The sequence below is a fragment of the Aspergillus neoniger genome (assembly GCF_003184625.1).
Source record: "Aspergillus neoniger CBS 115656 unplaced genomic scaffold BO87scaffold_41, whole genome shotgun sequence".
NCBI lineage: Eukaryota > Fungi > Ascomycota > Eurotiomycetes > Eurotiales > Aspergillaceae > Aspergillus > Aspergillus neoniger.
Genome location: NW_020291169.1, coordinates 47,874 through 70,390, shown reverse-complemented (window position 1 = coordinate 70,390; position 22,517 = coordinate 47,874). Strand labels below are relative to the sequence as shown.

Below are 22,517 nucleotides of genomic sequence, written 5' to 3'. Positions count from 1 at the left end.
CTCGGGACATCTTCCCATTCCAACCCACATACATTGAAGTAAGCTTCGTTGGCGTCCATAATGCTCACATCATGTTATACTTGCCGGCGTAGGCATGTCGAATGCCAAATGACCCTACCACCGTGTAAGAAGTGCCTAAAGGCAGGTCTAGAGTGCCTTCAAAAAAGACCCCTCCGTTGGGTCGACGGGCCGGCTTTTCGGAATAAATTGCGAACTTCACAAGCCCATCGCTTATATCAACCCAGCACATTCAACAAAGCTACTGACGAGGTATCTTCTATTTGTGATTCTGGCTTGGCAGCACCAACTTTCGAAGCCATAGCCCCTGGCGAAAGGAACGGACAGTCAACCGTTTCGCACAATAGAGGTCACAGCAGCATCCACATAAGCATTCCACCCAGCTTGAAGGATCCCGCCTTTGACAGCCTGGATGATGCTTCCATGTATTACTTGAATTACTGTCAGTGTGCTTAAGCAAATGCGATGTGATTCACACCTAATGACAGAGTCAGATAGCAGATGTGTGTGCAAGTTGTTTGCCATGTTCGACAGTCAGCGAAACCCTTTGAGGCAACTCATTCCGGCAGCGTTGGCTAATCCAATCTTGACTGCTTCGGTCATGGCTATATCAGCGCGCCACATGGCAAACGGTCAGCAACTATATTGTGAAAGGCAAGATGGAGACCACGCGACACGCTTTCAGGCGCATCCGGATGGTTTGATGTACAAACAAAAGGCCATACGCGGGTTAATCCAGGCGCTCAACGATCCAGTACCGAAGTCGCGAGACGTTCTGGTTCTGAGTGCGTTCATATTGATCTTCCTCGATCTCTTGGAATCGGGGCGCGACCAGTGGAAATCCCATCTTGGTGGCATCAAGCAACTTGTTCATGACATGCATACTGCGGGAACTTCGCAGAACCTAGAAGCAACCATTGAAGGCATGCGGGAGTTTATCCTGGGGCAAATCTACCTGTAAGGCTCCAGTATCAAACCATAGGATGGAATGTGCCGTTTTGACATGTTGTCCGTTCCAGTATTGAAACGCTTGGCGCTACATTTTCCGGTCGCAAAGTATTGTCCGGGGCGGATATGTCCCTCGCTGCACCGCTACAAATGAGTATCGACAGGGCCTATATCGGTTGCCCTGAGTATCTGCTATCTGCTGTTCGATTCTTCTCAGCAGCCAGGGATCGCTTAACTGACCCAAGATACCTAGATACGCCTGAGACATACTCTTTGCTACAGTCAGTCACAAGTGTGCTTAACTCTACCAACTTCTTCGATTGCTACGGTTGGGCGAACCAGACTCTACGAGTCTCATCCCTCACTCCAAAAACACAGAATGTACAGTCGCTGGAACATTTAGCCCAGGCTTATAAATCTGCAACACTGATATACGGGTGGCGCATCTGTGATGCGCTAACTGGAAACAACACTCCATTGAGTGACTTGGTAACAGGCCTGGTCCACGAGGTTCACATATTGAGGAAGGATGAAGCGATTTTTAAGTGCATACTATGGCCCCTTTTCATTGCAGGGTTGGAGTCTGAAGACCAAGCCCAAAGGAGTCAAGTCAGAGAATTTCTGGACAGCTTTTGGTTCGAAACCAAATGCATCAATGTGATAAATGCGGTAACAATCCTAGAGAGGCTTTGGGTTGACCCATCGGAGGTGGAAGACGCCTCATGCAGCTGGATTTTTCGAATGGGCCAGGTAGAAGGCGATTGGCTACTAATCTAAATGCGCGAGCTGCACTACAGTTTTACAATATGAGACGTGCCATTTTGGCCATTGGTGGTCACCAAAAGCTGAAAGAAAACGCCTTGTGCCTTCGAGAAGATGATCACAGTGATGGTGATAACGGAAAGATAATCGGACATCAGCGCGACATGACCCGCTGACGGGTATTTATCTTGCCATTGGTTACTTTACGCAAGCCCCACTCCAAAAGACTGCCTAATCGAGTAATCCAAATCAGTAGGGCGCGCCGATTCCGCTGCCCCAGGCCTGCGACATTGTGAACCAGATAAACCAACAGGACGCCACGTCAAAATTCTACCCAAAGGAGTTTTAAATTGCGACGACAAGATGACGAAAATATCAGCGGGGTCTGAGCAAGATGCAATAATTCAGCCCCGCGCTGTAGGATATATAAAGGGCTGTTTCGACATTCCGGCATTGAAATGAACAGCCCTTCAAACAGGACAGCCACTCCTCTTCTACTCAACCTATCACTAAACCATCATCATCTCCTATAACTAAACGAAATGTGCAACGACGAAATAAAGACCAACGGCTGGTCCAGCATGCCCGCCAATGCCGGTGTCATATTTGCGGACCAATCCTTCATCGAAAGGGCAGAAGCCATGCAGCTCGATACGATCAAATTCCCCTTCGACGATCCTGTCGTTTCAAAGACGTTGGCATACGCCAGGGCTGTCCTTCACCCCCAGACATTGAACCATTCCATGAGAGTCTACTTCTACGGTGCGTCTATAGTCAACACATCAAAGTGTATATACTCATTACGTCATATAACCGCAGGAATGGTAATCACCACCCAGCAATTCCCCGAAATAGCAGCATCCGTCAACCCAGCCACCTGGGCGCTAACCTGCCTCCTCCACGACATCGGCACTGCGGAGGAGAACCTAACTGCAACGCGCATGTCATTCGATATTTACGGCGGTATCAAGGCCGTCCATGTGCTGAAGGAGTTTGGTGCCACTGCGGACCAGGCCGAGGCCGTTGCTGAGGCGATCATTCGACATCAGGATATGGGCGTCGATGGAACTATTACGTATTTCGGTCAGCTTATTCAGTTAGCTACTACATATGATAATACCGGAGTTCATCCGCATGTGGAGGGTTTTGAGGGCTTGGTTCATCGGACAACTCGCAGACAGATCAATGAGGCGTATCCGCGATTGAAGTGGTGTGAATTTTTCTCAGGGGTGATTAGGAAGGAAGAGGCGATCAAGCCTTGGTGTCATTCGACCCATTTGGTGGACTTTGATAAGGAGATTGAGGTGAATACGCTGATGAGGGAGTACGAGTAATCGTCTTATGGCGGGACTTGATTACGCGACGATATGCCGTCTCTATAATGAAATGGTGATGCAAGTAAATATCGTGAGATATGCAGATGCTACGGCTTGTCTCAAAACAATAACTATGGCACACCAAGTACAGGAAGGCTCGTGCCTTCACTACCCGAGCGTAATGCTTCCGATAACCATCACAGCCCGTCGAGCGGACGCCAGACCTTCATCCAGCGCTACAGTCCTATCAGTCTTTATTCCGTGGCAATTATGCTTGGGAATCATACCTTATCATACGGCTCATTCGTATTCACGAATCTCAGATCAGTAGCCAGCCGAATCCTCCTTCCAGGGTCCTTGTTCTTGCAGCTAGCATGCACCAGGAAGGGGTCGTGGAAGATCACATCCCCAGCTTCATATTCGGTAATCAACCACTTACGCTTGGCGTTTTCACCATACGCGACCGTATCACGACTGAGAAACCCCCCATCGTTCATGTTCTTATTGAACGCCGAGACACGCTCCTCATCAGTCAGATTTGCTGCATTCCGCGCGAATTCTTCCTCGGTCTGTCGCCCGATATCGACCGATTTCTCAAGGTACATCAGCCCACTGCCCTCAAGCGAGACATCTCCGATTGGGACCCACGCTGTAAGACTGGTGGGCGGGCCCGCGCGCAGGTACATTTGATCGAAGTGAACAGGAGTCAGCTCACTATCAGGCACAAAGGCACGAAGCATTGTTCGCTGGAGCATAGTGATGTCTTTCCACTCTGTGAGTTTACGGATGAAGTCCCGTAGCTCGGTACTCTCGCACAATTGAAGATAAAATCTCTCCTCGTGCGCCTTGATCATCAGCTCCACATACTTATCCGACTCATAGTCATCCTTCAGGCCGAAAAGTCGCCGCAGATTTCCCGGGGGCAAGTACTTGCGACTATCTTTGTCACTGAAGATTCCATCGACGGGGTCTTTTCCTTCTCTGAGAAGACCAGAGGGCGCCATGTAGGAGAAATAGCTCCTGCGGCATTCCAGCACTTGGTCCCGTGGGAGCAGATTCTTGACCTAGATTTGGGTTGGTATGGGAGCCAAACGATGACAAGGAGGGACTTACGAATAGATACCCATCACGGATAAGTCTCTCCCGCATGACCTCAATCGGTGTCTTTCGATGTGGGTTGGAGGTATCCGATCTTCTCCGGCAACATGGGCCCAAAGTTGGATTCGAGCTTGACGTTTTTGGGATCTGTGGGATAGTATTCTCCGTATTTATCATCTGGAGGTAGTTTGCAATTGCTTGCTACGAGACGAGCGGAGGTAAAGACCTCGGATTCACACAGAGTCGTTGTTGACATCTTGTAGTAGGGATAAAAGGATAACTGATGATGGTTGCACTTCGTTACAAACAGGGAGAATAAATTAACTGAGGAGATTGAATCAGAGAAAATATCGGGCCCGATGGCGTGGATGGCTTCTCCTTGATATAGGGCAAACCATCGCTCGACAAGACCAACAACAGACCTACAACCGTCTATTGCCGACCCTGGGGAACCCCGCATCTGTCCCGCACTTCTACAGCCGACGCTTCTCTCATCCCCATTTTGTCTCTGACCTGAATTCAATCAATTAGTACAGCGGTCATGACTCGAAGTACAGGCGCAAGGCTCTACCGGGCATGTCTTCGTTGTCGACAACGGAAAACAAAATGTGATTTGTAGGTACTGCCCATATCCCACACCTTTCATTGCGTCTCACCTGCACCATCCCAGAAAATATACGGGAGGAGGAACCCATACGCCATGCTCAAAGTGCAACCTGGAAGGCCATCAATGCCTACCAGCCACTTCCCGAAGAGGAGGTGACTACTCTCGATTTCGGGGTCGTCGTCGGGGAAACACCGAGACGCAGACCCCGAGGTCCACTGAGCAGAGTGAAACCAAGACAAAACTACAGCCGAATACCTTGCAGGCGGAAACGGTGGGCGTGGACAGTAATACCCTTTTCAGTGGGGGTGTCCGGAATCCCTTAGAAGCTCTTCAAATCCTTGCTCAGACAGCCGCCACTGCGGGGGGAGATGACAGCATACCTTCGCCCGAGAGGCCCTCTCCAAGATCCGATGACACAGGGCATGAGGTGGTGAAGTCTGTGCCTCCTAATCCTCAGAATCAACCCAGGGCATCCATAATGGCCACGGAGATCGTCAAGGAGGGAGTAATTGACGCACTCGACATTGAACCCCTGGTACACTAGTATGTCCCACTTCCATGGCTAAAGTGCCTGCACTAACACATAGGATACAACAAGCTATGCCATAAATTACCATGCTTATTTTCCTATCGTGTCCAGCAGTCTATTATACACGGAAGACCCCGAGCACCAATGGGCTACCGAGACGTTTCTCCTTACCTCCGTCCTTACAATAGCCACTCAGAACAGGCCGGATCAGAAACATCTTCACACCCGGATCAGGGGGTATATCGATAAACTAATCCTCCGTGTCACCCTTGGTGCTCGGAGCGTGCGACATGTAGGAACTGTTGAAGGCTTGCTACTTTTAGCTGAGTGGATGCCTCATCTAATGCTTTCCCAGGATCAGCCCTACAGCAATAACTCTGAGCAGAGCAATGCATATGACGAAGACTGCGTAGCATGGAACCTGATAGGTCTTGCAGTCAGACAGGCATATTTATTACATTTAGACACACAATCCTTTCCTTTCGAGGTGGAATCCGAGCCACTTAGTATGCGCTGTCGGAGACGACTGGCGTGGATATGTATGCGATTCCGCATCATAGGGTATCATAACAAACCACTAACTCTGCTAGTTACTTATCTTGCCGACCGGCAAATATCAATCCAAATGGGACAAGCATTCTGGTCCCGCGGACCTAGTCTGTCGACCCGATTCAGCAGCCAAGATTACCCATCACTCCAACCGGAGATTACTGGCGGAACGGATTACGCCTCCTTTGTCCAGGCCCAAGTAGACCTAACAACTATCTTCGGAAACACCCACGACATTCTGTACGCATTAAAGTCGCGCACACTACAGATAATGCTCGTTGGCGACTACCCCAAATACCTCGACGATTCCGCCAAAGCAATGGAGATGTGGAAGGGAACCTGGTCAAATGTCGACATTCCCCCGTCTCTGCGCTGTCTCCTCACCCTACAATTCCAGTACTTACAACTATACGTCAACGCATTCGCATTCCAGGCGGTTTTATATCGCTCTTCTAAAACCACAAACACGAGCCATGAAGACAACGCAACTTTATTCCCAGACGGCGTCATGGCCAGTGCCGATGCTCGCCACATCTACGCAGCCATCAACGCAGCCAGAGATTTACTTCAAACATTCGTGGAAGAGATAACCCCATCCGACATTGTGAAGTTCCTCCCCGTTCGCTATTACCTTTGAGCCTTCTTCTGAACCTTGGTACTTCTTTACAATAGACAAAGACTAACAATCCAGCTACGAAATCTACGCCTCCGTCTTCCTCTTCAAAGCTTACTCCGTTGGAGCCATCCCTCCCAACGAATCCCAAACATACTTTAACTAACCCAACAATTCATTTCCATGCTCAAAGGCGCCGCTACAAGCCAAACACATATCGCCCATCGCTACGCAAAATTACTAGGCCATTTATGGTGTCATGGGAAGGTTACTCCCGAGTTGCACCAGGGTAGTGCCATCCAAGAGGACGAATTTACTACTGTGCAACAGTATACATCGTGTGCGCCTGTGGACTCTGACGGTTATGTTCAGCCAGTTAATGTGGATACTGATTTAATGGATGTGTTTTCTGGTTCTTTGCCGCTGGATCTGGGCCGCTCTTGGGATTCCGATTTCTATGATGAGACGCTGTTTTCCAGTCTGCCGTTCCTTCGTGGGTTTCGGGATTTGGAGGGTGATTATGTTGCGTAAGGTGAGCTTCTTGGGTGTGCGATGTACTAGTTCTAGAAGTTGTGTGTGTTTGATGGACTTCGTGTATGGATTTACGATCGTGATCAGCTCAGCGCAACATGAATGAGGAAATCAAACAATGGACGAAATTGTCGTAAAGGATACTAGATTATACTATTCAGTGGTTGTAAGTGCCGGACTCATGATACTCCAATGCCACGACTCATATGTCTTATACTACCACATTGCTGACGCCATCCAAGATATATAACTACCAGTAACCAAAGAGCTTCAAGTAGTCCTTGACCAGCTTAGCTTTGCTCTTATACACCTCATCCGGCTTGGCATCGGCTGCTGGATCATCACGGTACAATCCCCGTCCTCCGACAGCTGCACAGAAGCCAAAAAATGCAACCAACTTTTCTGCGCCCTCGATATCTTGAGGCCTGTCTACCTCTGCCATGTGCAAGGCCTCGTATAAATTCTTCGCTATGTTATAGTGGCATTGTGCACCCATGCCATCGTTGTAGTATGCATAGTTGTCAAGATCTCTCAGATCGACGTCCACGTCTCCATCTGGAAATCCTCCTAAGATGCATCGGGGCATAACACGGCTGTCCTTATCCATGGGAAATAATAGCGCGCCGTGCAAGCTGTTGTAAGAGTAGATGAACTCCTCCAGGGGATGGCCAAGAGAAGCATAGTTCCAGTTAAGGATGTAGGATATGGTCGGTGCTTGATCTGGTCTTTCTGAGACAAGAAAATTCCCAAGTTCTAGAACTTTGTGTCAGCTAATTGTTCACGGATTAATGATGGCTCAGGGATGCTTACCGATCCTGTTCAGGGTGAATGTTGGGCGATACTCGGGTATCTCAGCCACTACATCTGTAACAGACTGCTCGACGAACTCCTCAAGCTTCCTTCTCAACTCTGGGCTCCTTCTCCAGCCGTCGATGTCTGGTCGCTTTTCCGCCCTCCTCAGATCTCGCCGCAGTAGCTCTGTGAGATAACTCCCTAAGTTGCCAAACGGACCTCCGACGCCGTTCATAAGGGCCTCGCCAGAGCGAACATATCCTTCTTCTGAGAACCTGAGACCCCCATATCCCTGACATATAGCCATGTGATCATAGTCCTGAAAGAGCTTGTGTAATGTGGCAATCTGTCCCAAAATCTCGCCCTGGTGTTCCGAAGACATTTGATAAAACGACTCACTGAGTGGGGCATCCCCGGGTGGATGAGAGCTATGGATAATCCATGCCTTGTTATGTTCATCATCGCTTCCATCGCTCCATGCATATACCTCTGGCACAGTGCGGAGAAAGACGGTGTTGTAAAGAATCGTTCGCGCCGTATACATAGCAGCGACTTTGTTCTCCGCCCAGCGCCTCTTGTCCATATTTTGTTCAGGGATTTTGAACTGTATGATCACTTGTTTCGTTCCTGATGGCATGCGTGCCACTCCAGGCTGTCGAGGAGTATCGCGTATGTTCCACATAGTATGAAGAAAGTAGACTTCGTATGAGATGGTATTTGCGTTGTAGTCAAGAATGGGAGCGCGCTCAACTCCGTCAACGGTGATACCAAATGTCTTTTCCACCAATTCTCTGGCGCGAGCATCGAGCCTGGATGCTTCGGTATTAGATGAAGGGGGCGAAGGTGGGAAGGTAGATCCGGCCATAGTGAGCAACTTTTGTCGACTGTGTATTAGTGAAGTAGGCCGATTATGTTGATAATGACTGCGATGAGTGATGAGTATGATGGCAAAAGGTCCTGGGGTTGCTGTTGAGGCACTATTTAAGAACAATGAAACGGGTGGCATAGGAATTCTCATCATATTTAAACTTCACTAGTTTCGACAGGGTCAACTATTGTATATGAAAAGAATGTATCAAACTAATAAGGAGCGTTGGTTTGAGAGGAAAAGATGGCCAAGCCATAGGTACATGCCTCCTCAGGTAATGTTTTCTCTTGGGGTATAGAGTATGGACGTGATGTTTTGTGAGTTCTATACTCAACATTCTCCCAAAGGTGGCAGGTACCGGTCTCGCCGACCAAGATAGAAGGTTTGTCCCAGACTTCGCTGGGTATTTCGTGAACTCTTTGTGGTCTGAAACTGTCATTTCTTCGTTCACCCATTATATAATCAAGGAGAAGCGTAGTTGACAGGCATCAATCATTCCCGCCCATCGTACGCCTTTCGTCGCCTGTCGTAAATGCCACAACTCTTTGAAGGAGATTCCCGATGGCTCAAGCAAATCGTTTCGTCGACTTTGAGTCATGATTCCAGTTCTAACAGCTTATGCTTCTCCCGACGTACTATGCTCGTCTTAGTGACTTGTCATCACATCTTAGAGTAGTCTGATGTTAATGTCATCTGTCTGGTTCAATGTTGAGACTATCTTCGAATATCTCCAATCGGCAAGTTACTCCAGGAACTCAAATAAAAAAAGGTTCATTGTCAATGAGTTGACTTATACCATTTCAATGTGGGCGCGATGGCGTAAACCCAACGGATATACCTGGGACAGGAACACTCAAACCTTGAGCACTTTCGCTAAGCTTCGTCGCTTTATTCCATTATTTACCTGCCAAATGAACTAGACTAATAGAAGTTTAACATAGGGCATGCATCACCCCGGATGTCCACCCACAGGTGGAAGGCACATGCCTTAGCGACGAGCCAAATCCCATGTAACCACGGACAAGTGATGCCACGTTCGCTTCGCATTATACGTGGACTGATAATGCTATCGGTAGAAATGAGTTCGGTTATGGCTAGACAAAACACGTGGCAAATACTAGGGTTCCAGAACAGCAAAAGCCTAGCTTTCTAGCCTCTCCCTGACAAGAATTGTCAAGTATGCCATGTAGACAAATCCTAACATTCGTGCTCAGCCCATGGTGAGCATACGGTGAAACAGGGAGACCGATCCGAATTATGGTACACTGTAGCTTCTCAGCATCACACACAACAACTGTAGTGGAGATAGTGGGGTGTGTTGTGATGATGGGGATTGTTGCCATCGGAGTGAGTGCGAGATGCACTCTGTGTGAGGGGATAATTTGTAGTATCTTAGTCACTCTTCTGCCTAGCCATGCTGCGGGGAGATCAATCTTCACATGGCAATCCTTCTCAATCAATACCGAGAAGCTCGTTGGTCCAGCTGGGTGCCATGGCGTTGGCAGAGAGAATAGCTCCCAAGTCAAGCGAATCACGGAACGAGCATCGGCAATTGACAGCTGGGAGCCTCGGTTAGGGATGCAGGAGTAGCAGCAATAGTAGCAGCTGGACCCTTATATAATAGACAGGAGCGACCCTGTCAGACGGGCCAGAAGCAGGAGACCGGCAGTAATGGATGGCAGTCAACTACCGCCGATCCACCAGATGGAGCCCTCACATTGGTTGACACTCCGGGGACCCCGCGCTACCCCAACATTCTCCCCGGACTAGTCTGCCTTTGGCTGGTCCCTTATCATTAATCCTCATCAAACTCGCCAGCCAGCAAACACGCGGCCATGAATCCACTTGTGCTACCGGACAAGTCATCCCCGATCGACTTGGGGCCCCCTGGTGGGGTGGGTTAAATCCCCAGTTGCCTGCTGCTTCTCGTGGCTATCGTACGATCGTGAACCCTCTCTCGAACGCATCGTGCCACCCTGCAGCACCCCATCTAACCATCCAATGTCCAGAATGTCGCTCGAAGACTCCTCCAAATCCCGGTCGGATTACATTGAAAAGACCGAACTGGGCGATCTGACCACGGAACTGCCTGGAAGTTCCCTTTCGGAGCCGCACAAGGCATACCTGCTACAGCGACATGGCACGTTAGATCTGGATCCGGTCCCTAGTATGGACCCTGCGGATCCGTACAATTGGCCCCTCCTAAAGGTGAGGAGACCCTTCTCCGTCGACAGAGACAATGGCAACTAACGAATCAGAAAATCATCAACCTCCTTCTAGTCGCTTTCCACGCCTGTATGGGCACTTTTACCGCCGCAGCCGTCATCCCAGCCTACGAAGAAATTGCCGAAGACGTGGGTGTCTCTCTGCAGCGAACAAGCTATCTGACCTCTCTCCAAATCGCCATTCTCGGTGGTGCTCCTCTTTTCTGGAAACCACTTTCCCAGCGCTACGGACGCCGTCCTATCTTCCTCCTCTCGTTGATCCTCAGCTGCGTCTGCAACATTGGCTGTGCTAAGAGCCCGGATTATGCGTCTATGGCGGCATGTCGTGCCTTGGTGGCGTTTTTCATCTCCCCGGCTATGGCGATTGGCAGTGCTGTTGTCACGGAGACATTCTTTAAGCGCGAAAGAGCACAATATATGGGTATCTGGGCGGTGATGGTCACTCTGGGAGTGCCTGTGGGCCCGCTGATTTTCGGATTCGTGGCCCAACGCGTAGGATATCAATGGATTTATTGGACTCTGGCCATTGTAAGCACCGATGCCGCAACCTATGGGGGGTTTGCAACTAACGATGGATTTTCTAGACCAACGCCGTCCAATTCATCTTTTACATATTCTTCGGCCCCGAAACACGATACATCGGCACCGACATGCACGCCTCCTCGGCCTTCAAGCACCAATACCTCTCCATTCGACGCATCGACCCTACTCCCTTCCAACTCGCCGAGTTCTACCACCCCCTCACCCTCATCACCAACATTCCCGTCCTCATCGCCTCTGCCGCCTACGCCATGGTCTTCCTCTTCGCGTCCGTCATGAATTCCGTCGAGGTGCCCCAATTGCTACAGTCGAAGTTTGAGCTCAACGCTGAACAACTTGGGTTGCAATTTCTGGGTCTTATTATTGGTTCGCTGCTGGGTGAACAGCTCGGTGGTGTTCTGTCGGACACATGGATGAATCTCCGCGCAAAGCGGACCGGTCACAAGCCCGATCCCGAATACCGTCTGTGGCTCAGCTATATCGGATACTTGCTTACTATTGCGGGGGTGGTGGTGTTCCTGGTCTGCACGGAGAACGCACAGACCGGAAAATGGAGTGTCAGCCCGATTATCGGCACAGGGATTGGTGCGTTCGGGAACCAGGTTGTCACTACGGTGTTGATCACATACGCGGTCGATTCGTACCCGGCTGATTCAGGGAGCGTGGGTGTATTCATCAACTTTATCCGATCAACATGGGGGTTCATTGGACCATTCTGGTATGTCGTCCACGTATATTGCAATTGACTATCTATTAACACTTATTAGGTTCCCCGATATGTTCGATACTGTGGGCATTGCAAAGAGTTCGGGGGTGGTGACGGCGTTGCTGATGGGCGTGAGCTTTATCCCTACAGTGATCTTGCAATGGCGGGGGAGCAAGTGGAGGAGTGCTTAATTCATATACCATAGATCACATTATATACATTAGTATGATAACGAAGTGAAATTCAATCAATCAATCACCCCTAACATAGACTCCTTTTCCCTATGCTAACCACACCACTCTTATAGTAAAGCTTCCATCACATCTATCACCACATTACCACCCAACCCTCCTCCTCTGGCTCCCAAAGTATACTCAATTGACCGTATTCAGACACTGACTCCTGACCAACCCCCCTTCCCCATCCCTTCCAACCCTACTAGTCTGCACCGGCATCATCCCACAATCATCCAACACCCACGTCAAGACCCTAACCACCTCCCCCTCCGTAACCCCCTCATTCACCCCCAGCTCCACCGCCCGGATCCACGGTGACGCCCCAAAGCACATATTACACATCAACTTCCGTCTCTCCCAACAGACCTTCTCCACCATGAAGCTCGTCCGAAACGCCGATGAGTTCGAGACCAGGATGCAGTCCCGGGGTGTTTTGGCATCTAATTCGCCCATTATGTCGATCTTGAGCGGGAGGTGTTCCGGTACGCATTCGATCACGAGCCACGCGTCGCTGACTGCGGGGGTTATGTCCGCGGAGGAGAAGGGGTGGATTTGGCCTGCTGGGCGGGAAATCAAGGGAAAGGTCGTGTAGTGTGGGAGGTTCTCGGTAATGTAGTGTTGGGCGGAGTGCAAGGCTCCTTGGCTTGGGTCGTGGAGGTGCACGGTGTGACCCGCTGCGGAGAAGATGCAGGCGATGCGGCGGCCCAGGTTGCCGGCGCCGAGGATGGCTAGGGGTCTGGTGTAGATTGTGGGTGGGGAGTAGGGGATGGTCGGGAGGTCGTCGATGTGGTCGGTTGGTAGGGTTAGAGTTGTGGTGTTGGGGTCGGTGGGTGGCGTGGCTGGGTTGGTTGTGTCTAGGTTTGTGAGGGACATTATGTGAAGATATTAATGTATATTCCAATGTAATGAGGAGAGATATATTTAGGGGGGGGGGGGGGGGGGGGTTAGCTAGTATAGTTGTCTATATATGAAGCCGTACCCCGAGCCACGACCGGTTTCTAACTGGGGCGAAAGCAGGATCTAATCCCCGGGAAGATATGATATATGAACACCGTCGGGGTTCATTGTCAGTTTTATGCAGACGCAACGCTGAGGGGATGAATTGTTCCATGATGAGGAATATCCCACATGACATCATGGTCAGTAATCCTCTAAGGTGATGCCTGATTGGGATATAGATTGGAGGTGAGAGTTCGGATCGGGGATGTGGTTCCATGTGGTGGCTGGCCTTTTGAACAGCTGTTGGCAGCACTATCCTATGACAGGGAATTGGAGAATTTTAACCTGGTCAGAGTCCGCCCAGACAGGGTTTGCAGATCTGGGAGTGTAAAGCCTAATTGGGTTGTTCGGATCATGCAACGTGAGAGTATGACGGGTATCAGTACTATGCACTTCAGCCTGTCTCGGGAACATGAGGGACCTGCTATGAGTGGAAGGAAACATATAAGAGACTGAAGCTGTGATATCCGGTATTTTGTGTTGCATCGTTAAGGAGCTTGCGTTGAGAGTGACGTGCGGCGCTGCCTGGAACTTCCGAGGCTTATATTCCCACCAATCAATGAAGCTTATATCAGAATGAAAACAATGAAAATGGTTCCCTGCCTACGAGGGGCTGCGTGGGTAATCCGTGGTCAGAAGTAGATAGAGGGATTGCAGATGAGAAGCTCTAACTGTGTGGGTCACAGCAGCATCTATCAATGATCGACTAACATCCATTGACCCGAACGTGGGTTTATGTTTGCAGCTCAAGTCCAGCATCGTCGTATGTGACATCACAATCTGCTAATACCCCCAAGCAGTTCAGCTTCGCTGCTCAACGGCCATCGACATCTAACAGCTAATATCGTCCGGCACATTCTCACAATCAGAGCTGGTCTTCCCTCCACTGACATCCACATCCGTCCAAGTCCAGTCTGTGCAGCTGTCCGATCCGCAGACAATATAGATATTCGTACCCGAGCTCTCTACACTCCCCTGCACATTGTCAAGGACAAAGTCCTCAATGGTAATGCCATCAGTCGGGGATTCGCTCGTATCGTCATAGTTCTGCTCCACCACAATACCGTAGTCGGTGATATCGGACAGGGTTATCTCCTTGTAAGTAACCTCGCTTACCGACCCAGTGTCGCCGTAGATGGTCTTGATGCGCACTCCTATACCCTGCTTAGCATGTGATCGCACCGAACAACAACCTTAATACAAAACCTACCGTTCTGAGAGCTCTTGATCTCCGAGTCGTAGAAGGTCACGTTCTTGACGGTGTTGTCACTGCGACCACCAACGGAACCGATCGACAGCCCGTGGCCACCGGAGCAGACGCCGCCCGAGAAGTAAATGTTCTGTTCCATCAGTGCCACATCCATAGATTGAAGGAGAGTATACCCACCTCGCCCGAGTTCACCGCCACACAGTCATCCTGGTTGTATACATTTGCGCCCGTGATGGTGATGTACGTACTATCACCAATATCGAACCCGTCAGTGTTTGCTGCCTCGCCATCATCGCCATCCGAGTTGTCAATGGTGATGTCCTCCATCGTAAGATAGGTCGATCCATCGATGCTGAACACTTGCACCGGCGAGTTCTGGATGTAGATCCCGCTGATCGTGGACGAGGTCAGATCGTGGGCGTAGAAGAACTTGGGCTTCGTCTTGCCACCATTGCTGCCCTCGCCGTCCCACCAACGACTGCCGTCACCGTTGAGATAGGCGCCATCGGCTCCAGTGACAGTGATGTCAGTTCCGGAGACGGAGACAAGGGGTCCGCTCCATTCCTCGTAGCCAAACGTGGTTTCGCCTTCGAAAATGACCTGTCCACGTTAATTGTGAGAATCGCGCGTCGAGGAACAGTAACTTACGTGAGTCCCATCATTCAGATCGGTCAAATCCAAAGTGGTACCTGAGGGCACTGCCACATCGGAGAGCACAATGGTGGAGCATGAGGTCTTGGACTTGCTGGCCGACGAGGCCCCCTCGGACCCGGAGAATGTGCACGAGGTTGCGCGCTTCTTCAGATCCTCGAGCTTAGGGGCGGGAGTCACCAGGGGATCGGCAACGGGGCTCGCACTGACCAGTGCCGCCCAGAGCGTTAGGATGATCACCGAACTAGAAGTCACCATGTTGAAAACGCCGCAGATCAAAGTTTAAGACAAGCTTTTAGTTAATGCCTTGGTTCCTCTTGGAGTTTCTTGGCCGGCATAATGCGCACATTTTATACTCCTAGCATGTATCATTGGGGCATCTCTGGTATCTCTGTGGTGGAATATTTCCCTGGTTCTTGTTAACGGCACTTCGCATCTCCGACGGAAGAACTGCGGTAGCGCGCGGGATAATGTGATAGTTCCTGCAGCACTTCTGCACGCTTCTTCTCCCCACGGGCGCCACACTATATTTCCCGTGCCTGACGCGCAATTCCTGTAGTGAACCTTATCCGGTTACCCGGGGCGTGCAGCGATGAGTGGTGGGAAATTCTGATCGATCACTGTACCTGAGGCAGCCATCATGGCAGCATAGTGCTTGTGAGGGGTCTATTTTCCGATGGGGTCGGCAGTCGGACGCCGGGATTATCTCTGAAGAATCGATGATGATTCGTGGTAGGCTTGTTGCAGGAAGAGTAGCGGTTTGCGAGCCCCCAATGGTGTCATCATACGGTCTCATACAAGACTCGCCATATTTTAGCTTTGGAGCATAATTGTGACCGTATTAAACTGCATTATTGACTGACTGGGCCTATGTGTGACATGGCTGACATCTCCCTGTTATGGAGGCGACCATGGGGGTGCAGTTAGACCAGAGGCAGATGGTGTTTGGCAATCCAATCTTGGAGAACACTGGTCGTGATGAACAGACACCACAGGGGTAGCCAGACATCCCAGATTACCTGAGAAACTGGAATCATGAAGATTCGTATGCTCAGTTGGTCAAAGAAAAAGGGGTTTTACAGACATTATCTGACTCCGTCCTACTTACCATGAGCCTTAGCAGACGCGTATGGCAATTTCGGACCTAGTTGGCCATCACTGTCGAATGTTGCCCCGTTAACAGCACATGACTTCCCTGGCCTGTTGCCTGACATCATATGGAGCCATGACTAAAACAAGCTATTCTCATTCCGTCGATCAATCAGTTAATCAATCAATGATTGATTCCCCCTTGCTGATGGCCCAAGAGAGACTGATTGATAAGGCGCGATAAGACAGCGATAAGATAGAACGATCGGCCTCTTCCGCGACCGGGACTGCCCGATGCCGATGGAGGCGTGGGGAATGCGACAGCTATTTAACCATTGTCCATGGCTCGCAATTGTGCTAGAATCCGGATCGCTTCTGAGAGATTTGCACAATGGCTCCTACAGTTCACTCACTACCTCCGCCTCCGGGCTCCGATATTGATTTCGGAGCTATTGTCGAGAATATCGACCTCGAGAACTTGACCGGTAGGATCAGCTAATTGCGATGCCATTGGAACCGCTGCTGATACTTGTTAGATGACGACTTCAGCGTCATTCGCAGAGCGCTGTACGAGAACCTCGTGGTGGTGGTGAAAAACCAACACCACCTCTCCCCGAAAGCACAATACGAGCTTACCCGTCGATTCGACCCGGCCGCCTCGCAGTACGGCCACGGAAAGACCCTTGATGCGAAACGGAGCATTCTGCATCCCGACCTTAAGACCGTTCCTCATCAGCCTCAGGTCCAGGTGATCGGCCATGGTTTCGTGGAGGCTTACGAGGGCCTCACCAATATCCAGCTGAAACACCCCCACCATCGCACATTCCACCGCGACGCTATTCCCGACGAGGAGGACTATGATTTCACCCGCTTCTACCGCTGGCACATCGATGCAGCCCTGTATGATTTTTACCCACCTAATGTCACGACTTTGTTGGCAGTGCGCGTCCCCAAGGGCCGGAGACAGACATTGCGGTATGACGACGGTTCAAACGAGACGCTGGACGTGCCTTTGGGAACGACGGCATTTGTCAGCGGCGAAAGAATGTTTGAGATGCTCTCGGACGAGGACAAGCAGTTTGCGCTTACGAGTCGCGTGGAATATGCGCCCCACCCGTATGTTTAGCTAGTCCTGCCATGATTGTGAAGTCCACTGACATGAACAGTTACATCTGGATGAGCTCCGCTCGTGCTCTTCCCACTGGTCTCGGTCTCTACTCCGAGGACAAGGAACTGCCTTTGTCTGACCTACCTCCTATCGATGAATCCAAAATCCAAGTCTTGCCCATGGTATGGAAGAACCCCTTGACGGGCAAGCCTGCCCTTCAAATCCACCCGTCTGCGGTGCGCAAAATCCACCGCAAGGATGGCACCGTGATTGATGATCTGACTCGCGTGCGAGAGATTGTGTACAAACTGCAGCGCCCAGCGATCAGCCCTCCTCATGTGTATCCGCATGACTGGGAGGAGGGCGATCTGGTGCTGTTCAACAATCGGGGAGTCATCCATTCGGTGGTTGGAGCGTTTGGCAAGGATGAAGTGCGACTGTTCCGGCAATGCAACCTGGCGGCGGGAGAGGCGCCACAGGCGTACGAGGCATGATCAATAGACTTAAATAAATCAATGATATTAATCTCATGACTCTCGAAATTGATACGTATGCTTGTGGTGGTGGTTTGGTGTTGCTCTCTTTGGGCAGGTATACGACGGCGAATGTCCTTCAACGCGCCTGCCACCAAGTAGCTCATCCCATGTATTCCGGTTATGGATCCACCCATCGAGAAGAACACGAAAGAGACCTGTTGTGAAGGTATACATGCATTGGGTATATAACTGCCTGTCTAATTACTATTAGGTATGTTCACTTTTACTTTTATGCACATCCATCGTCTATCGTCTATCATCTATCATCGCTCATCCATCCATCCTTTTTTTTCTAGCGCGCAAGTTCCTATTATTGTTAGCTTGGTAAATAGCCTTAAAAGGGATGTGAACTTACACTTGCGAGCTTGCTCTTCGCGCGGATCCGACCGCCGTAGAAGACAAGGACCCACGGTACTAGGGTCAGAAGAAGGCCCTATACTAATTAGAATCACACACGGACACTACTGGATCTCAGACACAACTTACAATTCCACCAAGGAGACTCGATGCTCCAGGATATCCAAGGTTGGTGAACATGGCATTGGTGACAAGAGGGAAGACACCACCCAGCAGGTTTCGGCCTGTTCGAGTCAGCATGTTGCCTTTGATCCGGGGGTTTTGTATTAGGAGTAAGACTTACAGCACGACTGAGCTGCAATCGCAGAACTGGCATACCGGTGGTAGGTATCCGCCAGGTAGTTGAACACGGCCAGGTAGACCGCGAAGATTCCCATGGTAGCGCAGGCAATTGCCAGAGTCGGGACAATCCATGGAACAGACGAGTATGAAGTCCAGCCAAACCAAAACAGTCCGATGGGCATCAGGATGGATTCAATGCAGACAAAGTACAGTCGAGCCTCGGGTTTCTTGGGGAGAAATCCGTACTTGTTGGCGATCTTGTCTTGCAGGATACTGACGATCGTGATAATAATGGCACCAACACACATAGCTGGTGACGTTAGCAACTGGTAGGTTAAAGATAGGAAGGGCAATCATACAGGCAAAGACAGCTCCGGTCTGCTCGGTAGTGAAATGGTGATTGGTCTTGAAAACCAATGGAATGGAACCGAACTGCAGGTACAGAACAGCCCAGCTGAACGACACCCAGAGGGAGAAAAAGAAGACCACAGGTTCTGTGAAAAGCATGTCTGAAACTACATCAGTCCTGATCCCTAAGCTGTGGAACATGGTACTTACGAAATGGACGATAGCAGGAAATGCTTATCATCTGCAAGAGAGACTCGCGCTGCTCGTCACTCTTCACTTTCCATCTGATCCGTTTGGCCTCGTTCTTCTCGCCCATGATGACTCCGAAGTGCCCAGCAGCCTCGAGCTGCTCATAGTAGTTGTTCACAGCCTTTGCTTTGCGGCTCAAGAGAACACTTCCGCGTGTCTCTTTAAAAAAGAAATAGATGACCACCACGAAGAAAGCTGACACGATGGCATGCGACCAGTAAATCCAGCGCCAGGAAGTGTGCGCTACGATCGCACTGGAGCATAAGGGCGCCAGTCCGGTTCCAAAGAGCGCGGCACCGGAGAACAAAGCCATAGGGGTATTGCGTTCCTCGGCATGGAAAATGTCGCTAATCACACCACCAACCATGGTCGAAAAGGTCGCTGTCGCCAGTTAGCTACGCATCCACGGTATGATCTTCCCCGTCTGTACATACATGCACCCACACCCTGAAACAGTCGCGCAATAATAAGTCCTGCGAAAACATGCGTGCCTCCGCAAGCAATAATGCAAGCTATTCCTGTCAGCTTCCATCGGGATCCACGGGCGCGAATCGCATACCAGTAAAAAGCACACCACTTGCGACAAAAATGGGTCGCCGACCATTAATTTCCGAAAAGGGCGCCAGAACCATCGGGGCCAGCGCAAAACCGACACAGAAAATCGTGATGCTCAAATTGTATACCACCGCACTGATCCCCCACTCCGCCGTCAGCTCCGTCGATGCTGGGTTCACCTCGCCTGCCGAATAACCAGCCAGTGCGGTCACTGCGCACGCAATCCAGGTCATCATCCACTTGCGCCATTTCGGCCAGAGGAACGGGGAGGTATATTTCTCGAGACTCGGGGGTTCGGGAGGGGGCGATTGACCGGGGCCCGGGGGTGCAGTGATTAACGGTGTCGGTAAGTGTGTTTCCAGCTCGAGGTAGAGGTATTCGATCTCCTGCGCGGCGGCATCCTTTTCATGACTGAAGAAGGGGTCGATAGGGCGATCCAACTCGGGGGAGTAGACGGTATCTGCGGAGCCCGACTCACTCGGAGAAGGGGCCTCGTGAGTATGCATTCCCGCAACAGGCTGCTCTGGCTGTGAGGCTATTATTGCTCGATGCAGAAATTGTGTGTGCCATTACTGGCGCCGGGACAGGGCCCTTTTAAGAGGATGACGATCCAGCGTTCCAGCCAGCGCGGGAGTTTAGTGCCGATGGGACCAATTTGGAGAAAAGTTGATTATCAACGTCGAAGGATTGATTACTTTGATTCCACTAGATGGTAGGTTGTGAAAGCCGCTGCGATCGACGGGTCGCCACGCCCTATAACCGCACTTGAAAGTATTCCCTCGGCAATGGCTCCCGAGGCTAAAGCTGAGTTTACATGCAGGACAGAGCACTATGCTTCAAAGAATCGACATGGAGTTTCTGAATTAGGAGTGTTTTCCACGCCAGAGAAATCAGAAACTAGTTGTTTAGTGGCTGCAAGCTGACGCACTGCGACCGGGGCCCTGAAATTTTGGCGTGAAAACCCCGGCGTTCCCCACTTCGGCTTCTCCAATTTGGAGACAAAATCACATAAACATTCCCTTTCCTGACTCATCGATATGCCATTTGCCGATGCAGAAAGTTGGGGAAGTTTGGGGAATCGGCCGATATGTTTCTATTTCTACGTATCTTAACTGAGCCCTACCCTAGTCTTCATCTTTTTAACCATTGTTGACGCATCCCTGCACAGGGCCACATGTTCCTCCGATTTCTTGATGGAGATCCGATTCTATTAGCTCATGGGCCCATCTAGGGCCATGTGCCGTTCGGGGAGATGCGTTACAACTCCGGACCATGGTGCTCTCAAAGCTGCAGCCTGCAACTGATAGATCGATTCTGAAGTTTGTGTCGCGTGGCTGATAAGGATTCGAAACAACTACACAGGGCGTTCTCCGCAGTGTGTCGGTAAAACTTCGACCACTTTAGCGCTAAAGCCCCTCGGATAAGACAAGTCTACTCAGTACACACCTGCTATTCAACTACGGGGTAAAGTGTCGACACATGATATCTTCCTAGCCTCTATTGCTCACTGGCCAGGTCTACCGAGAGCTGTCTGCGTTTCCTTGGGCACGAATGAGCTATGCATTGCGTCCTGGCCGTGAGAAATGCCAAGGACAATGGTGCATCCCTTCACCTCCGAGGGGATGCGGTGGATGCGTCAATTAGCTTACATCCTGCAGCTCCTCCCACCGACTGTTTGCGCCCAGAGGAGTCCAGAGCATCTGAGTTGGAGGGCGCTTTTCGCGGGTGTCTACCTTTCTAAAAGGGACGGGACATTCTTGGCTGTATTGTGTCTGACCTTGGTATGTGGAAAGGCTGTCGGAAGTGCATTCCAAGTCCGAATTGTCTGTGCAACATGCTTTTTCTGAAACAAAAGTAACCGCTGTGGTTAATGTCTTCATGCTCCATGACCTGTAGTATCTCCGTGAACCAGATGCTATGTCATACTGCGTCTTGCTCAACAGTCAACCCATCAGAAGAGCGAAGCATGGAAAGCAATCATTTACTGACACCCAAACGCAGCCATGAGGTACTCTAAGATTTTGTTCCGTAATATATTCTTCATTTATGAAGTAGCCCACTCAAGCGTCTGTCCTAGTGGTGCTTCAGGGACAGTAGCATACGAACTACTGGTGAATATATTCTGCTGTCAGGGTAAATCAGGCTGTACAAGCCTGTTACACTTTCTGATTAGCTGAATTTTTGTAAAAGCAATATGGACATGTAAATATGCCCGCATAATATCCGAAGACAAACTGAGTGCTCAGGTGAGTGATCCATACCCATAGCCTGTAAGGACAACCAATAGCTTCAACACGGCGATTCCTTGTATTTCTTAAACAGTTCGTACGCTGTAAATTATGTTGCACTATATATGCTTCGCACAAAACCCCGCAAGACGACTAGCTACGGCCTTGCTTGGCAGCAGCTTTGCCTATATGTTACTCAAATGGAAATCGGTCGTTGCTCAGGCTGCCCATGGTTCTGTATAATATTAGCATACTAAGTGAAAAGCTACTTGAGTACTGAGTCGCCAGCACACTGAAAGCAACCTACATAATTGGTTAATTCTCACTAGGTGTGAATGTTATGGTTCACTGACATCACGAATAGACTTTATGGTGGCGAATTCTATCCCGCGCTGTCATGATCCCACGCGGGATGCTGTAGACAATATCGAGCACCAATTCCACGTCCTGGCCAAGTCAGATTTGATAATCGATGAACGAGAACTTCATCTGGAATGTGGAATATTGTTAATAGTCGACAGCCATTATGCATTTTCTACCGTCATGAAGTCTTTGGTATGCCTCAAG

At 50.2% G+C, this 22,517-nt stretch overlaps 11 protein-coding genes across 11 annotated transcripts; 6 read left to right on the top strand and 5 right to left on the bottom strand.

Annotated features, from left to right (window-relative positions):
- Nucleotides 1-60: 60 nt before the first annotated feature.
- On the top strand, nucleotides 61-2,007 carry BO87DRAFT_446712 (Zn(II)2Cys6 transcription factor; the record flags this gene model as incomplete). Its single annotated transcript, XM_025628242.1, has 3 exons — nucleotides 61-460; nucleotides 513-975; nucleotides 1,038-2,007. The coding sequence occupies 3 exons, from the start codon at nucleotides 61-63 to the stop codon at nucleotides 1,741-1,743; spliced, it is 1,569 nt and encodes a 522-aa protein (XP_025475444.1). The 3' UTR covers nucleotides 1,744-2,007.
- A 263-nt stretch (nucleotides 2,008-2,270) lies between these two features.
- Nucleotides 2,271-3,062, top strand: BO87DRAFT_400822 (putative cyanamide hydratase; the record flags this gene model as incomplete). The annotated part of the gene is made up of 2 exons (XM_025625555.1): nucleotides 2,271-2,490; nucleotides 2,548-3,062. The coding sequence occupies 2 exons, from the start codon at nucleotides 2,271-2,273 to the stop codon at nucleotides 3,060-3,062; spliced, it is 735 nt and encodes a 244-aa protein (XP_025475443.1).
- Nucleotides 3,063-3,241: 179 nt separating this feature from the next.
- BO87DRAFT_410079 (phytanoyl-CoA dioxygenase family protein) lies at nucleotides 3,242-4,293 on the bottom strand (the record flags this gene model as incomplete). Its single annotated transcript, XM_025626295.1, has 3 exons — nucleotides 4,158-4,293; nucleotides 3,332-4,108; nucleotides 3,242-3,280 (listed from the first exon to the last, which is right to left on the bottom strand). The coding sequence occupies exons 1-3, from the start codon at nucleotides 4,191-4,193 to the stop codon at nucleotides 3,242-3,244; spliced, it is 852 nt and encodes a 283-aa protein (XP_025475442.1). The 5' UTR covers nucleotides 4,194-4,293.
- A 366-nt stretch (nucleotides 4,294-4,659) lies between these two features.
- On the top strand, nucleotides 4,660-6,652 carry BO87DRAFT_169753 (Zn(II)2Cys6 transcription factor). Its single transcript, XM_025618330.1, has 4 exons — nucleotides 4,660-4,757; nucleotides 4,813-5,292; nucleotides 5,390-5,817; nucleotides 5,869-6,652. The coding sequence occupies exons 1-4, from the start codon at nucleotides 4,684-4,686 to the stop codon at nucleotides 6,462-6,464; spliced, it is 1,578 nt and encodes a 525-aa protein (XP_025475441.1). The 5' UTR covers nucleotides 4,660-4,683; the 3' UTR covers nucleotides 6,465-6,652.
- BO87DRAFT_430038 (uncharacterized protein) lies at nucleotides 6,624-6,971 on the top strand (the record flags this gene model as incomplete). Its single annotated transcript, XM_025627523.1, has 1 exon — nucleotides 6,624-6,971. The coding sequence occupies one exon, from the start codon at nucleotides 6,624-6,626 to the stop codon at nucleotides 6,969-6,971; it is 348 nt and encodes a 115-aa protein (XP_025475440.1).
- A 250-nt stretch (nucleotides 6,972-7,221) lies between these two features.
- Nucleotides 7,222-8,628, bottom strand: BO87DRAFT_419233 (uncharacterized protein; the record flags this gene model as incomplete). The annotated part of the gene is made up of 2 exons (XM_025626935.1): nucleotides 7,222-7,724; nucleotides 7,782-8,628. 2 exons carry the CDS (start codon nucleotides 8,626-8,628, stop codon nucleotides 7,222-7,224), a joined length of 1,350 nt encoding a protein of 449 aa, XP_025475439.1.
- A 1,678-nt stretch (nucleotides 8,629-10,306) lies between these two features.
- BO87DRAFT_343529 (putative MFS multidrug transporter) lies at nucleotides 10,307-12,358 on the top strand. The gene is made up of 4 exons (XM_025620787.1): nucleotides 10,307-10,839; nucleotides 10,890-11,384; nucleotides 11,441-12,114; nucleotides 12,164-12,358. The coding sequence occupies exons 1-4, from the start codon at nucleotides 10,633-10,635 to the stop codon at nucleotides 12,291-12,293; spliced, it is 1,506 nt and encodes a 501-aa protein (XP_025475438.1). The 5' UTR covers nucleotides 10,307-10,632; the 3' UTR covers nucleotides 12,294-12,358.
- Nucleotides 12,359-12,476: 118 nt separating this feature from the next.
- BO87DRAFT_419231 (NAD(P)-binding protein) lies at nucleotides 12,477-13,211 on the bottom strand (the record flags this gene model as incomplete). Its single annotated transcript, XM_025626934.1, has 1 exon — nucleotides 12,477-13,211. One exon carries the CDS (start codon nucleotides 13,209-13,211, stop codon nucleotides 12,477-12,479), a length of 735 nt encoding a protein of 244 aa, XP_025475437.1.
- Nucleotides 13,212-13,968: 757 nt separating this feature from the next.
- On the bottom strand, nucleotides 13,969-15,705 carry BO87DRAFT_380120 (glycoside hydrolase family 28 protein). The gene is made up of 4 exons (XM_025624229.1): nucleotides 15,196-15,705; nucleotides 14,725-15,147; nucleotides 14,548-14,677; nucleotides 13,969-14,491 (listed from the first exon to the last, which is right to left on the bottom strand). The coding sequence occupies exons 1-4, from the start codon at nucleotides 15,454-15,456 to the stop codon at nucleotides 14,169-14,171; spliced, it is 1,137 nt and encodes a 378-aa protein (XP_025475436.1). The 5' UTR covers nucleotides 15,457-15,705; the 3' UTR covers nucleotides 13,969-14,168.
- Nucleotides 15,706-16,664: 959 nt separating this feature from the next.
- BO87DRAFT_380119 (TauD/TfdA family dioxygenase) lies at nucleotides 16,665-17,894 on the top strand. Its single transcript, XM_025624228.1, has 3 exons — nucleotides 16,665-16,772; nucleotides 16,824-17,403; nucleotides 17,454-17,894. Exons 1-3 carry the CDS (start codon nucleotides 16,679-16,681, stop codon nucleotides 17,887-17,889), a joined length of 1,110 nt encoding a protein of 369 aa, XP_025475435.1. The 5' UTR covers nucleotides 16,665-16,678; the 3' UTR covers nucleotides 17,890-17,894.
- Nucleotides 17,895-18,091: 197 nt separating this feature from the next.
- BO87DRAFT_380118 (MFS transporter) lies at nucleotides 18,092-20,589 on the bottom strand. Its single transcript, XM_025624227.1, has 8 exons — nucleotides 19,727-20,589; nucleotides 19,602-19,679; nucleotides 19,129-19,548; nucleotides 18,930-19,079; nucleotides 18,572-18,880; nucleotides 18,418-18,512; nucleotides 18,287-18,364; nucleotides 18,092-18,238 (listed from the first exon to the last, which is right to left on the bottom strand). The coding sequence occupies exons 1-8, from the start codon at nucleotides 20,226-20,228 to the stop codon at nucleotides 18,224-18,226; spliced, it is 1,647 nt and encodes a 548-aa protein (XP_025475434.1). The 5' UTR covers nucleotides 20,229-20,589; the 3' UTR covers nucleotides 18,092-18,223.
- Between the last annotated feature and the right edge of the window lie 1,928 nt (nucleotides 20,590-22,517).